The 17,207-nt window shown below is 30.5% G+C and overlaps 1 protein-coding gene across 5 annotated transcripts in view; it reads left to right on the top strand.

Annotated features, from left to right (window-relative positions):
- Positions 1-17,207, top strand: part of LOC143249661 (adenosine deaminase-like) — a 37,213-nt gene that overhangs the window by 9,398 nt on the left and 10,608 nt on the right. For all 5 annotated transcript variants that reach the window (XM_076499935.1, XM_076499934.1, XM_076499931.1 and 2 more), the window contains exons 4-6: positions 3,973-4,095; positions 6,516-6,784; positions 11,775-11,920. In XM_076499935.1, coding sequence (XP_076356050.1) covers positions 3,973-4,095; positions 6,516-6,784; positions 11,775-11,920 — 538 coding nt within the window. The remainder of the gene's footprint in view (positions 1-3,972; positions 4,096-6,515; positions 6,785-11,774; positions 11,921-17,207) is intronic.

Genomic DNA, 17,207 nt, shown 5'->3' with positions numbered 1-17,207 from the left:
TTTGTTGGGATAATAAGGTTGAAATTCATTTTAGAATAATATATGGAATTCTTAATGTTGTTTATTTATAGTGGACACCATTCTGCCAATTGGAGTTGAAAGCTCTTTTTTTATTTCTAAGAAAGGCTGCAATCATTGTATGGTTTTATTGAAATTTTGATCTATTGAGCCTTACTAAATGATTGGCAGTTTGTAAGTTCTTCCTGAATACATTTTGTATGTCCATTAGGGACTATAATAATCTTCTTGATAATATTTTTTAGGTAGTTTTCCAGTACTCTTAAAGGTGAATTTTCAACAAATTTAATAATTGCCTTAGAAACTGTACTTTGGTTAGGTATAATTCCTGTGTGGTTGCCATATTTTTAAACACTTTAGTGTTTGAGTAAAAAATGAAACAAAATATGCAGGTCCTTGAACTCAAGTTCCTCTCGGTTGTTCGGCTGTTTCTGCGACGTTTTAAAACTATGATGTAATAGTTGCCAAACACACTTCATTGCGAGCCGACCATTTTGTTCCTTTCAGTGCTGGTGTTTTATGTATATCTATCGGTGTTTTTTTTTGGATTACATACTTTGTGAGACTATTTTGTGTCTTGATATTGCTATTTTATGCTTGTTTTATGATAACATGGTTTACTGTGTTGCTTATGGTTGTAAAAATGGTTTGGCATTGGGCAAAAGCTTTGTTTTGTTTCTGTGCAAGGAGAAGGAACCGGTAAGGTGGCGACAGTGGGTGCTGATGGTCAATAGGAAGAACTGGACTCCTTCACACCATGCAAAGCTTTGTCAAGATCACTTTGAATGCTCATGTTTTGTGTTGGATCCAACTGTTTTGGATTCTGTGGGTTTCAAGCCAGGCAGGTTGAGACTGAAAAAACCATTGGCAGTAGACAGGGTTGTCCCCAACATCTTGTTATGAGTCATAAATACCTGGTACAGTGATTGTGGAAGGGCCGAGTATTAGTTGCCATAGTCACCAAAGTATAAACAAATAAAACCCAGTCTGTGATACCAATAATTTATAAACACCAGACAGTTTTCGAGATGCTTAAAATTGCATGTGAAATAATACAGACCATATTTGTTGTTATGACATAGGCTTACCATTCTTCCACTGGAGGTATGACCGACTCAAAACTGGCCTGGGCGCTATCAGTACCACTCATAGTTCTGCTATTCTCACTCGTGGAACTGTCCTAATCACTAGAACTTGTCAAATCTGTGTCAAAAGTACTGTTCTAGGTTCGTTCAGAGTAGATTCGAATTGATATGGCACTACTCAACACTGTTCAGAACACAAAGTCAAAACAGACTCTGCCTCTGTTTCTCTGTATGCACTGGCCATGTTTATTTACATTCAACGAGCTGGTGTTGGCAGTTTGTTTGGCAACTATTATGTCACAGTTTTAGGTAAAAACTAAAATGTTCGGATTGCCACTCGGAAAGGGCTCTTTCTGCACCAAGTTTTATGTTTCATTTATCAGCACATATTTTGTATAAAAAATGTGAACCTGCAAAATTAATCAGTATGAGTAGTTCTTTTGACTGCAAAGTTTTCTTTTTTCTGTAAAATTCACCTTTAAGGACACCAGTGGGCTTATAGTTAAGATTTTTGAGGTTTTTACTCTTTAGATATTTTAATTACTGCTGATTTAACTATTTCAGAGTAATAACAGGATGCCAAAGAAATATTAAGAGAAGAGAGCATAAATGTGTTATTAAATTATCTGATGCATTTTACAGTACAATATTATATATTCCATATTCTCCTGGGGCTATGTTTTTCAATTGCTTTGTGTAATTTAAGTTCTGTTTTAGTTATTGTTTGAGAGATAGAGATGTATTGTAGTTGAACATGTTTTGCAGAGAATGGGGGTAAATAAGCTATTGTTTCTATGGGTATAGTTATTTATAGTGTTGCAATGATTTTGATTAAATGTTGCTGAACTCTCTGTCTGAAAAAACGTAATATTTGGCAAACATTTCTCATGGTTATCTACTGCTGTTTTGTTATATACTGGATTGTGGGCTTATGTAACTGGTCTGTATTGTGTTTTTTATTTCTCTTGCTTGACTCCATAAGCCATCAATTTATATTGGTAGAGTCCTTCAAAGTCTGTAACTTGTCACATTCTCTGATTTCATTCTCCTGCTCATTGTGAGTATTCAGGCCAACATTGTCTCAGAGGTAGAGTTGCTTGTTTTGAATTTTAAAATATTAAATTAGATACTTATCTCTGAAACACATTCTGATGTGCCTATCCTCAATAGAAAGATTCGAGGTTTCTTATCTTGACTGCAAAAAGAGTCTGCCTTTGGATTGGATGGTAGATTTAGTTGTCCTCTGATGCATGTAGAAGTAAGAGATGTGGAAGATGGTAGAGAGGATAACTATGGATGGGTATGACACAGGCATTATATTGTATCAAAGACATTCAAAACTTTAAATCATGTGAATTGATAGTTTAGCCCCAATCAACAAGAATAAGCAAACTGTCTTTCAGAGGTAAGTACCTGTTTGAAATAAGTTTAAGTTGTACAGTTTTGTTTCACATGACAATAACATTACTTATTATTCATGAACTTCATATGGACATATTTCAGATAGTTCAACAGTGTTTTCAAACTTTTGTGACCAATCTCTCTACTACAGCAGCAAAAACACACATGATTAAATGTATAAGGACAATAAATGAAAGCAAAGTGACACACAGCTTTTGTTCATACTTAACCAAAAAATAGAAAAGGCTAATTAATTTACTGATATAATAATAAACCTTTGAACTATGGAAAGCAATCAACCTATAGTCTTTCAAAAAAAAAAAAAGAAAATCAGTGGAGTTAAAATAAGCAGCACATACAGTATTATAATATTTTGGAGAGAATAAATGAATAAAATATAATAATATTTTAGAGAGGATAAATGAATAAAGTGTAATAATATTTTAGAGAGGATAAATGAATAAAGTGTAATAATATTTTAGAGAGGATAAATGAATAAAGTGTAATAATATTTTAGAGAGGATAAATGAATAAAGTCCTCATCAATAAAAATATAAAAAACTTTAAGTTGATAAAAGGGAAATGTTCTGAAGCATCAATGTTCAGGAAAAATTAGGTAAAAATGTACTATATTTTTTACCTGATATAAACCAGGCAGAACAATGAGAAGAAATTTTTTAAATTTATAAAAACTTGCTGATATCATGGGAGAACCAAAGCTCACTGTGAGACAAATACAACACAACAGTAAAGTAAAATGCAGGCAAACTAATTTACTTTGCAATCAGCTACAGTCTGTGACCTACTGAGATTTCTTAACAGTTAGGTGCTTTTAATTTGTGTTTACACATCCTTAACACATTTTTATGGTTTCAACATTTAAGTGAATTAAGGTCAGCTTTAAAACACAAGCATCATTAAAATATTAATTATTTTCTTGTCTGTTTTAAAATGTTCTCTTTTTAATAGGTGTCATCATTTACTCAGTGACAACTTTTTTAAAACTTGAATAATATGTGGGACTAAAGATATATACTGAATATCACATACTTTTAAAGCTGATGAGAAACAACTTATTTTATCATTGTTTGTACTGAAAAAAAAACTATGACTCCTGAAATTATATTTTTAGGTAGAGTGCACATCATAAAACGAAAGGCTGTTGATGCATCATAATTAGTTGAAATTCAAAATAATTCTTATAATTAGCACAACAAAAAATCTAATTGTTAATACAAAACTGCTTCTGGTAGAATGTTAGATGTCACTTTCAACCTTTCCTTTCTCACATGTTCACAGAGAGAGAGCATTGGAATGGGTGTAATGTTACAGTAACAGATATCTTTTTTTTTTTCTTTATAATTAGATTAAAAATGTTTAAGAGGTCCAGCTACTTTAATTAACTGCTACATTGTCTTTGTAATTTGTGTTTTTTTTTATAAAATATCCTTTTTTTTTTCTCTCCCAGAAAAAAGGGTATTGACTTGGGATGTGCAACATTGGAAGACTTGAAGAATGCCTTGCTTGTTACTAAACCAAATAAATTATCAGATTTTCTTAAACCATTTCACATATTTATGCCAACTATTATGTAAGTAATAAGGTTAATTTATTATTTCATAAAGATAATTTTGTTTCAGAATTAGAAATGTTTTATAATGAATATTATTTGTGTTTCTTTATATCTTATTTGAAAGCAAAAATATTTCAGAAATTTGATCTTTGAAAAAAGCATGATAAATATTTCATTGTGTGATTATAAGTTCTTTTTACACAATAAAGATGCAAAGTAACAAATTTGTACATTTAAGCAATTTGCAATATTATGTTTCATGCAGATATGGTATCAAGAACAAAGCAGAAGTTATATGCATGAATAGTACTATCTTTGTGCATTATTTTATCTTAAAATTAGTTATTTAGATTTTTGGTTATTAGAAATTTATTACTGAATTATTCAATAGGAATTAGAAACCAATGTAATGGTAAAGAATTTTCACTTTTATTGAACTGAATCAGTTAATGTTACAAAAAATTGCTACAAACCTTGGTTATTAGGAATAATCATGGAAAAGTGGAAATACCTTATTTATTAAAAAAACTAAGTTAATCAGACCTGATTAAAGCTGACATAATTCTTAAAACATAGGGTAATTTTCTACAGAACAAAAAACAAGAAAGGTAATATTTACAGAAGTGTAAGCTTGCATTATTAACTTGTTTTTCCTTTCTTTTATCAGTTGTTTTTTGGTCTTTGGTCAGTCAAGGAGTCTTTATACATATCCCCTTTCTCAAGCTGTGGTTGATTCATTAAGCCTTGTTCCACCTCCTTTCTGTAAAGGGGGTGGAGTGGTGTTTGTGTATTCTTACCTCTTCACTCTGGTCACTTACATCACTAAGCCAGGAGTATCAATTCTTGCTGGGTCTTTGTTTCTGAGCTTGCTGTTATCACATTATGGTTTTTTCCCAGATCCTTCCTTCTGGTAGTGAATTGATTATCTTCCAACAAGATTCTCCTCACAAAGTGGTCCCTCATTCCACAGATATTGCCATTCTCTGTCTTTATGTATAGTTTTGTCTCTCATCCTCATCATTCCTGGTATGTCATCCTCTATTCCAAGCTTAATCATTTTACCCCAAAACTTTTGCTATTAGTGACTGTGTTTTGGCTTTGGCACGATTTCTTCACCTTTTATTTTTCACAAATACTTCCATTTTGATTTAGATAGGCTTTCTTGTTCAGTTCATTTTTTCATGTGTTATGTGGCATGTTCTATCTCCCTTTAGAGTTTGTATTTCTGACTCCTTAGTCATTGAACCCTTTATTTTGTAACCTGTTGCTCTTACTGTTTGGGTTCATCATCTTGTCCAGCTGGCTTATTTGGACTTGTCCTTAGAAGTTTGCCATCTTCACAGTGTCTTTTGCATCAAATTTGTCACAATACTTTGTATTTTGCTGCTTACCTTTGGTATCCTTTGAATGAGATTACATGGCTAGAATGTGAACCACTCTCAATACCCTCTTTGCTCATTATCTGCTAGTCAGGCGTTGTTTTCCTCTGGTGGATATCGCTTGCCTCCCACAGTAGTTCTAAACATGTCCATTTGCATTTGCCAGGGGTAAGTCTTACCGCTTCTTTTCATCAATAATTTTTTTTTTTTTACAATTTCTCTAATATTAGCATATTCTATATGGATCACACCTAGTGGCAGGTGTTCTTGAAAAGGTTTTTTTTTTGTTTTTTTTGGTAGATTGTCTCATAAACTTCATGAGTAAAGGAGATGATTTCTCCTCATCCCTTCCAGTCCTTTAATTCCTTAATTGGGTCTGGTCTGCTTTTCAAAATAGGGAATTGTAATCATCTAGTGCACCATACTTGCTCCAGAAGTAATATGGTATCCAAGAGACGTGCTTCATTTTCTTCCATGAACACAACTTTTCATTCTGGGTGGTCTCTTTCTGCTTGGTTTATTCTTTGTGCACCTACATTGACCCTCTACCTTTGCAATGTGGGATTCTAGCTTTTTTTGTGAGAGGATGTAAACCAGTTTCAGAAGTTAACATTTTCTTAGACTGAAAATGTATTTCTGGTAGGTACTTACTTTCTCTCAGATACTTTCCAACTGCTCTTCTTACTAAAACTAGTGTTTATATTATTGTACCTTCTAGTTCTTAAAAGTGAGGATTAAACATGTGCAGTAGAAGGAGTTAACTGTGTGGCACAATTCTATTTGTGTAGAGTAGTCACATGATATATTTACATGTTTTGAAATAGTGCAAAACTGGTGGGGTATAAAGTCTGGTGCACTGATTACTAAAAATTCGTTTTAGTAATGTTTAGAGGGTAGACAGTGATCAAGAAAACTTTTGAATGTAAGGAGATAATTACCTATGAGAAATAACATTTTCAGTGTAAGAAAATGTTAACTTTTCATTATAATCTGTACACACACATTTTACTTTTAAGATTTAATAATGGTTTATTTAAGTTGAGAACTTTTGAATTCTAGTGGTGATTCTGAAGCCTTGGAGAGAGTGGCCTATGAACTGTGTGAAGACCAAGCTAAGCAAGGTGTGTGTTACTTTGAAGCTCGCTTTTCTCCACATCTTTGCTCTAATACCGATGGACTTCCCCCAGATGAAAGAGTTTCTCCAGATGATGACAGAGCAGTAACACCAAAGAATGTTGTGGAAAGAACTTTAAAGGGCTTAAAACGAGGAGAAAAAGACTTTCATATAAAGGCTCGAGCAATTCTCTGTTGTATTGTTGGACAATCAGGTATTGCTTAAATTGTTATGAGACTGTATTTAAACTTAATCCCAACAATGACAGGGCACCAAAATAAAAGCAGGTAAATAAAGAGTGATTAATTTACTTAGATGACTTCTGGGAGAGATTGAAAAGGAAAAGACGAGAGCTACTGAGCTTTCACAAGATTATGTAGCTTAACTACTGTCAGATTTTCTTCTGGATAATAAAAAAATTCATTATAACTATATGAGATACCAAAGAGATTATTGCTGTTATTAGAGAATAAATTACATACTAGTTGCTGTTACAGGAAAGTGAAGTATACATAGATATCATGGAACATTAATGCTACCTTTTCAAAACAAAACAGAAGCATTATCAGTTTTATTTTTTTGAACTTCATAAATCACTGAAAAACTTGCAAAATTTATGCAAAATAACTTAAAATATTAAAAGCTATAATATACTGAAGCTATGATTTTGAACAATCTTTTAGTTGTGGATAAGATTAGTATGAAAGTATTTGAATCTTGACATTTCTTTTAAAAATACCATTCCAACATAGTAAAACAAAAAAGTTACTTGGACAAGTTTGTTTTAGGTAGTAATGTAATGTTACACCTGTGCTCGTTGTCCGTAATTTTAAACTGATAGACTTGAGGGAAGCATTTAGATTTAGTCAACAGCACTAAGTTGTAGATCACAACTGTTTATCAGGCAGCACTGCCTGTAAGGGTGGCTTGGATTATTCATCTAAATGATATTTTAAATATCTCTTCAACAGGTCATTAGAACTATTAAAATACTCTATCGTGCTTTCATTAAAAACAATATATATGTAGTGACTGAATCACAAGTTCTGGGAATGTTTGTAAATATCATAGAAAAAAGTTTCAATTTCCTGTTCTTCTTTCTTCTGCTTCTTTTTATTAAATAATAACTCAAAACCAAAACCATGGTGTCAACCAATTTCACTGAGGCTACATAGTTTTAAATGGAGTATTTGCTTTTATAAGTATTATTAATAACTAGTAGTCATTAAAAAACAACAACATAATTTTAATGTAAATGATATTATCATTACCCATTGAAGTTAGTAATTTGTTATAAAAAAAACAAAAACTGCATCTTTTAAAACTTCAGTATGGGGTGAAACAGGAATTATCAGCCAGTAATAGATAAACAATAAATACTACAGTTGGAATCTCATTGCATTTAGAATTTAGTTACAAATAAAACCTTCCTATGTCTGTTGAAATACTGCATTAAAAACTAACAAACAAATAAAGAAAAAAATTAAAAAGGAAGTAAATCTGGGGATGGCTAATTATTAATCCTTCAAAAACAGTGCAAAGAAGATAATTGGAGTGTCATTTGCATCATCCCTACATAACAGCACAAAGAAAAATTAATGTATAATAATAGATTAATTAATTTATCCTATTGTTGTCTTACTAACACTCTACTATATTGGGTAGCTGTGCTATTATGTAGGAATGATGGAAATGTCATTCCTAATATTTTGCTTGCACTGTTTTTGGAGGATTAATATTAGCCATCTCTACAATTAGGTCTTTTTTTTTTTTTTATCTACAATTTGACATTAACCACTAGATCACATAGTACCATATGTATAAGAGAAAGTCAGCTTTATAAACTTGCAAAATTAATTATTTTGTTCATTCTTGAGTTTTCCTTGTCAGAAATGTCTGAATATTGTAAATAAGAAACAGAACATTTTTATCCAGTAATTAATTATCATTAATTTGGATATTTATAACAAATGCCTTTGATATGTGTTTAAACCTTGAAGGTCAAAGGGGTTTTCACATTATTATTAGTATATGTTATTTTACACAATGTAAACAAATATTTTGACTGAAACTATAATGTAGTGTATGGTGTTATGTTCTAAATGAGTTGAGGAACTTAAGTGATCAAACAAGAAAGGTACAGTTTAAAACACTGTACTAAGCATCACAGGATAAAAAAAATGTGTATTTTAACTCCTTAAGCATGGGTGAATGCTGTTAGTGTGTAGGGAAATGCTGATGGATGGTGACAGCATTCGTTAATATTTTTCTTTAGCTCAACACTAATCCAAATCATGTTGTTATTTACTTTTATAAGGTATGGTGACAATTATTAGGATATCATGCAAAAATTAGAGGATTTAAAAGTTAAAAACAATATTTTCAAACTAAAATGTATCTTTTTATATCATGTGTTGGATATTTTCCCAAGTTTCTAATGTTTTATGGACAAAAGGTTAAATTATTTAATTACATGGTATAATTGTAAATTTTCTTTTGACATTTTTCATATGTATTATAAATATATAAGTATTTTTGTTACAAGTAATATCTCTGCTCTAGTGGCCTCAACTATGAAACAGAATTGTCATTTTAAGTTTATTTAGAAATACAGTAGAACCTTGACATTTAGGGCATTCTTCTGATTGTGCCCAAATGCCCTCTGTAGAAATATTCTCTTAATATAAGACAATGAACCATGAATGTACTATTTTTCTGAACTTTAATCTCCCTTCCTCATTTTGTCTGGTGACTCAAACTAACATGGCAGGGGTTTAGTTTAGAGAGAGAGAGAGAAATCGTAAGAATTCTCTCTCCAACTGGGGTGTTCAGGAACGTTGTGGTTCCTCTTCGTCCTCTTTCGTGAAAGGTTATTAGGTTTAGTTGTTTTTTTTTTTTTTATTAATTTATTTATTAAATAATTTTTGACTCTTTTTTTGGGTGAAGGAGGTCACTCTTAATGTTATCCAAGACCAAGGCCAAGGCAGCACTGGAGAGAACGGCCAGGTCCTGTCCCGAAAGGCAGAAGTCAAAGTAAATATGAACACAAACTCAAGCGACCTGAATCAGGGTCTGGCAATAAAATTGCCTGGGCTGGGATCTAAAAATCCAATGCCTAAGTTTTTGCTGTGGGGGGGAAACGGAGTGCCCGAGAAAACCACTTTCACAGGACAGGCGCGAAAGTTTTGCCTGTCCTGTGCCGATATCTGAAAAAGAGAATACATATTATTAACGTGAGTTTAGTTCTTTAGATACTTTGTTGTGTAATTCGTGATTCTTGAAATATGTTGTAAGGTGAAATGTATTTTGTTGGTGCACTAGTTAATTTGTATAGTGATGCTGTTAGTTTGGTTCTGTTTTCTGCTTTTAGATAATATTTGTGTGATATTTCCGTTAGTCTATTTCTTAATGTTGGTAAGTTGCTGATTTGATGTATATAATTTATTGGCGTGAATGACGGTAGGCTGAATGCAGATCTTAGTATCCTGTTTTGTTGAACTTGGATTTTCTGGAGTGTGTTGTTTGGCATATTGTATGTTACTTGACATCCATATTCTATTAGTGGACGGATGTAAGCCTTGTATATTTGGATAATGGTGTTTGGTGAACATTTTGATTGTCTACTGGTTAGAGTCATTAGGTGTGAAATCCATTTTCTAATTGATGAGTGTATATTGTTAACATGTTTTTTCCATGTTAGTTTTGTGTCGAAAGTGATGCCAAGGAATGTGATGTTTTTGCTCATGTTAATGGTTGTATTTCCGAGTAATAATTTTATTTTTTCTAGATTTTTTCTCTGTTTTTTAATTTCCTGTAGAAGGTGATTGCTTGTGTTTTGGTTGGATTTAAAACTACTCCACTCCACTTGTTACTCCATGTTGAAACGTTGTTCAGTGATTCTTGACTGATCGGCACTCCGAGACATGGCCATCACTGGGTTTCTGGAGGTGCTCCAGATAGCGATGTCGTCTGCATTGTCTGGTGATTGCAGAGTACAGGTGTTCATGAGCTGCAAGCTGCCATGATACGGAGGGTTGTCAACAGGAGGTCTTGGGGGTGGATTAGCTGTACTATTTTTTTCTTTATTATTCTTCACAGAGTTTTAAGTGCAAAATTTTTCACATCTGTTTTCTGTGTTTTATTTTATTGTCAATGACTGAAATAAAAATCTGCTGAAAGTAAAACAGCAAATCACTTCTTGTGTCATTATATTGTTTACATAACACTTTAACGCAGTGTTTTCAAGAACAGTAAAGCATGCTCAGAAATAAGCTGACTTGACACTTTCTTCAGTAAAACAATTTATCAGTTTGTGTACCTTATAGTGTTCAGTGAGAATGACCCAGAATTATAAAATTACACTTTTAATCTGTGAAAACGTTTTTTGATACAACATTATGGTTCAAAGCTGATCCGGTTAACATTACAAATGTTTGAATGTTGATCATCCTTCTGGATGTTTGTAACTTATAGCCATACAAATACAACCACCTACTTTATCAAGTGCCCATATATAAAAAGAAATTAAAAGACACTACCCTTAATCTGGAATATCTAGGCACTTGTCATTGTAGTATATGTTTTGGTTATAAATAGTAGGAAAAAGAGAGAGAGACTGAAAAGATCTGCTCTTAATGATGTTAATCGAGTTTCTACTGTACAATTGATTTTTACTTTTGCTAATTGTTTGGCATTTTTTAAACACGTTGTTTTAAGGAAATTAAAACAAATGAATACATATGTTAATATATTTGTAAAATCCTCCATAAGTATGTAGTATTTTCTTTAACCTGTAATAGCTTATCAGTAATTTTTTATTCAGTTAAAATCTTTATTTGTTAAAGGTAAACTTTCCTTTTTCTTTTATCTGAAAATAATATTACACATGCCTTTATCACTAAACTTTTATAGCAGATTTAACAGCTCATCTTCTGTTTTTCTTATGCAAGTTTAAAGCTTATGAATTTTCTCCTATCAGAATCCAAGCATAAAATATATGTACAGAATAATTCTGTTTGGTTTAGGAACTTGTATTATTTTTGTCCCCCAAAATTTGTCTTTACATGGTATTAAATGAAATTGGGGTTAAAATTGTCAACTATCAAAATTTTATAACTAAAAGCAAATGCTTATTAACATGCACTTTTTTTTTTAAATGTGGTATACGTTCTATGTTATATTTCTACTATTTTAACCTCTTGCAGAATGGGCTGAGGAAGTTCTTCAATTGTGTGTGGAATTCAAAAATCAGGGAGTTGTGGCAATTGACATTGCTGGAGATGAAGCAGGTGAAATTGAAACTAGTGAAAAAGAAGAACATTGGACTCCCAAGGACATTATGGTCTTTCAGGTAAGATCAGACATTTTTTTCTGTTGTAAGTTTCAGCACTTTAATTTTGAACATTTAATTTCCATTAAGATAACTTATGTCAAACATATTGGAAATGATGTACTTTTTGTCACTAAAGTGGACAAGTGTGTATGAGAGCTGTGCTTTCAAGTTGCAGTTTGAAGGCTCTTGTATTTCTAATGATTGATGTAATAACATCAGAAGTTTATTAACAGTTCACAGACAGTTGTGTAAAACAGAAAAGGAGAGTTTAAATTAGAGTTCCATTTTCACTTCTTAAAACAAAAATACTGCTCAGTTGACCAGTTAATCTTTTATAAATGTTTATAAATTTAATATCTGTGGGCATTAAAAGTTATATGTAATTTTTTATTATATATACATATATTTACTAAATTTTTGAAACTGCATTAGCTTTCTATTTAGTTTATTCCCAGATATTGATATGTTATCTAAAAATTGAACATAATTTTTTTTCTTGTGTCATAACATCAAGTTTCAAAATAAACACTGTAAGAAAGACTATATTTGAATCTCAACTCTGTATGTCCTGAATGTCTTTTTTTTTTAATTGTACCTTCTTTTTAATCAGTTTCAAGAATGAACCTTCAGCAATGAATTCTAGTCCTATTTTGCTCTGGGATCAGTTTCATCAATCATAGGTTTTAGTAGACAAATTCTAAAAAACCATGAACATTTCAATCATTTTCTGTTTTAGAGCATACTGTTCCCCATATTTATCCACACTGTTCAACATGAACAAGAGAGATGAGAATAAGTTAACCATAGTGACTACAATAAAAGAAGAGCACAAGCCTTTCCATCATGTTAATAAATAAAGGTTTTTAGAATCCACAATAGGGAAGGCAAAAACAAAAAAGAACTAGCCAAATATTAGGAATGCTATTAATCATTATAACCTTTGAAACTGGCCATAACCTTAAGGAAGTGACACGTTGAATAATATTTTTCACCTCTTGAATATTGTCCATTTTATCTGTTTCTCATCTTGTTTATTAACTGAATTATATTCTGTTAAGCTCCCCTGTGAAAAATACTGTAAAATAATATAAATGGCCATATTTTATAGGTTCTATCTGTTAAAAATTAAAAGTAGAAAATTATTAAGTAATACAATTAGTGTTTGTAATTAGAATACTATTTAAAATATCCTTATATATTTTTTTTGAAGTAGAAATATAGAAAACCCAGCAATTATATTCAACCTATTGTATAGTTAGGCTATGGTAGTAAAATATCTTGGTTGGCTGTTGCTTATTAATTAGGTTTGAATGATTTTAACACAGTGATTACAGGTGCACTCTTTAGAAACTTTGTGCATATCACTGTGTGGTACTCATTTACATTCATAATGTAATTAAAGCACTTTCAACCAATGTAGTTTAATTAACTTAATATTATCAAGCACATTATAATTCAAAGTTTTATATTATCCAAGTGATTATTCCTTTATTTTGAAAAAAACTTTTAAATTAAATAATTCTGTTGTAGTGGGTTATGAAACTTGCAGAAATTGAGTCACAAATTTCACATGTACAATAGTATGTGCATTAATTCTAAGATGTCTTTCCATATCCATTCAAGAATTGGTAAGATTTTGTTATGTCATAAGTATCTCGTACACAAAGAATGATGTTATTATAATTAAGTATTTTTTACTGAAATGTTATTTTTCAATTGTAGTTACTTGTGTTTAAACTGTTAAAAAATTAAGTGCAAGGTGATTTTAATTTTAAGTATAAAAATACTTTTTTTTCCTTATAATTTTCCTATTTCATTTGCATAACCTCTAGAACCTTCTGAATGGGTGTCAAAAGTTTTTTAAGGTATATGTTTGTTTTATTTTTTTATTTTCTCTTCCATATCACTAACTGTAGTTATTACCATCATTGTACAATGCAATAAAATAATTAAAATTAGGAAATATAAAAAACACAAACCTTTTAATTTTTTGAAGAATATTTTTAAAGATTTTTCTTTTTGTTAAATTTATAATTTCAAGTCTTTTATCTTTTCTCTATTTTATTTTCCTTTTTTGTTTGTTACCACTTTTTATTCCTCTTGACACGTGTTAATAGTGCCTGTGAGACATATCACAGATTCTTTGGGAGACATGTACCACCCTTCAAAAAATGTTTTGTTCATCACATAATGTATGTCATAAACCTTGACAGTGAAAACAAAGTAAGATGTATATTTAAAAAATATTTAAACATATTAACCCTTTCATGGTAGGAGTTCATATATACATTTTCACAAGTTAAATTTTTATACTATAACTTTTAATATATTATGTGAATCTTCACAAAATTTGACAGGCTTTTAGTAAACATTACAAGTCTTCTGTAAATAAAAAATCAGGTTTTTTAATGAAGTATTTTTGCTAACGATTCGTTTGAATATACAGGAACTCATATTTTTGAATCATAAAATACATAGTTACTAGTCTGAGTGGAAAGTGATTATCGTGCTGTAATTAAAAACTATTTTTCATCTAAAAATCTCAACTATCATTTGGATAATGTCTTAAAATCTCCTAAATACATTTAAAATGTTTTTTGTCAGTAAAACTTTATATTTTATCTTTTATTTTCTCTACCCTAACTATGAAGTGAGCCAGTTTGACTTACCTCATAATAATATGACTTACCACCAAAAAATATTGGAATATATATGAATTACCTTTTTTTTTCCCTTCAAAAACTGCTTTGAATTGGAACATGAAACTACATTAAGCATTAAAGTAGCATTAAACTTGTAATGGTTTACATCTATTTGTATTTAAATCTTGTTTTTTTATTGCTGTGCAATTGCCTTTCGAATAACTAACTACTACTGTCTACTGTTTAATTAAATTTGAAAAATAATATTCTAAACAACTGTGATATGTGCAGTTAGACCCACCCATTGTGAAAGGGTTACTTATGTATCATTTATGTTTTAAAATGCATGATTAACACTTTCACAATGGGTGGGTCTAACTGCACATATCACAGTTGTTTAGAATATTATTTTTCAAATTTAATTAAACAACTTTTTACTTGTTATACAAATTAATACAGCTTAAAATTGTTGCTAATAATCCATATTTTAATACTACATAAGTAATATGATTTTAATGTTATAAGGTATAATTTTTTTAATCCCGAATTTCTCCAATTTTTTTCTAAGCATCCTCTTTTCTCTGTTTCATTCACTATTCCTCCAATAAGTATGAAATTTAATGTAAACTACTAAATATAAAATTGTAATTGCTCAGAAAAAATATATGATTTATGGCCTTTCATTTTGTTTGGTTATTGAGCTATGCATTTTATAACATAAATGATACATAATTAACCCTTTCACAATGGGTGGGTCTAACTGCACATATCACAGTTGTTTAGAATATTATTTTTCAAATTTAATTAAACAACTTTGTACTTGTTATACAAATTAATACAGCTTAAAATTGTTGCTAATAATCCATATTTTAATAGTATATAAGAAATATCAAGAAAATGAGACCTTCGTTAGCAAGGAAATAGAGAAAGATTTCATTGTATCTAAGGTCTGAAATGTATGATTATATGAAAAACAAAATTTTGTTGCTTTCTGTTTAAATATAGCTAACCATTAGCCTTCTCTTCAGGTAATACCCAAGCAACGCCAACTAAGGATGGTTAATATGGTATATAGCAGACCATTTTGTAACATAGTGAGTGGGCAACAGAAATATCTTCCAGTCATGAAAATTTGTTGTCTTGTTAAATAGAACTTTATAGGATGATAGTGATTTTTCAATAAATCATGACCTTTTCTCTACCACGTAAAGAGTTTCATACCTACAGACAGTAAATGGCTATCTGTTGTTGTTCAGTAGAATTTGCTTAACAAATACTCTTGTATAATGCATGTTTATGGTTTGTCTTTACAGAAATTAAACACATAATGTTTATACAGTTAATTGTTCTATTTCATCCTACCAATTTGTAAAAACATTGTCTTGCTTTTACTTGTTGACAGAAAAGCTGTTAACACGTGGTAGATTTGCATTGTTACAACATGAGGGATTTCTAATTAGTATAGATTTGTTAACAATCATCCCATTTTTTACTTTATTAATTAAGATGTAAATGTATTTCATGCTGCTGAGTACATCTGGTCACACAAGTAATGTTAGATCTAAATTAATTTTGGTCACTATGACCACACATCTACTAAAATATTTAAACAACTTAAGAATATTTTCAATTCCTGCTGTTATCCAGTTTTTCCTCTTATCCATTTAATGGTCACTGAACTCCAAAAAATACCTGATGCTGCAATGGGATATGTGGCTTCATTGTTATAATAATGTGAAAGATTCTGAATGTCACACTAAAAAATCTTTTACATGAAAAACAAAATAATTTGAATTGTTACTGCTGTTTGCCATCATCTGTTATCTACACTGATGTAGGTAACTAACCATCTTTGTTGATAAATTGAATACAAGATTTTTAGGTGTTACATAATTCATAAATTTTAAATTTATTTATTTTGGGTATTATAAATATTTTAAACATTATAAATAGTATTTTTTTCTTGATAATTATTTTGTCCAAAACATTTGCTTAATATTATTTTCTTGTAACTTTCTGCTTGCATTAGGACACAATCACAAAGGTATTTCAGGTAGGAAGCATTGTATAGGTTTTCTTGTTGTGCAAGTTAATTTGAGTTTGTGTGAAGAGAACATAAAACGTTTTGTCACATCCAGTCTAACTTTTTAGCCAAATGTATGTTTATGTCAGAAAGCATGATCTCGTAAAATTGTGTCATAACTAATACAGCTTGTAATGTAAACACCTTGACTTTTAAACTGTTGGTGATAAGATATCAATTTTGTGATATTTGTTTATTTAAAAACTCCAGTTGGTGTTAGCTGTTGCATTTTGCTTTATATTACATAGTCTTAATATTTTATAATATTTTGAACTGCTGCAAAATACTTATAACAGCTTTCACTTTTGGGGGAAGCACTTATGTAACATTTAAATTTTTTGCTGATCTTTATTAAGATAAGATAATCAGAAATAAATGGAACTTCACCTTTGAAACATATTTACAAATGATTGTATAGTCTTGTATTTATTTTTAATTACTATAGTAAATGAGTAGCTATCTCTTGTTATAGTAATAGCAGTAATGTAACAAACTGTGTTTGTGATAATAAACCATAACTCTTAATTATGGAAATGAAGCAATACTGAAAGTTTCTTGTAGTTACAGCAGTAGTAATTTA

Source organism: Tachypleus tridentatus, chromosome 4 (genome assembly GCF_004210375.1).
Source record: "Tachypleus tridentatus isolate NWPU-2018 chromosome 4, ASM421037v1, whole genome shotgun sequence".
In the NCBI taxonomy this organism is placed as follows: Eukaryota; Metazoa; Arthropoda; class Merostomata; order Xiphosura; family Limulidae; genus Tachypleus; species Tachypleus tridentatus.
This window is presented reverse-complemented; position numbering and strand designations above follow the sequence as displayed.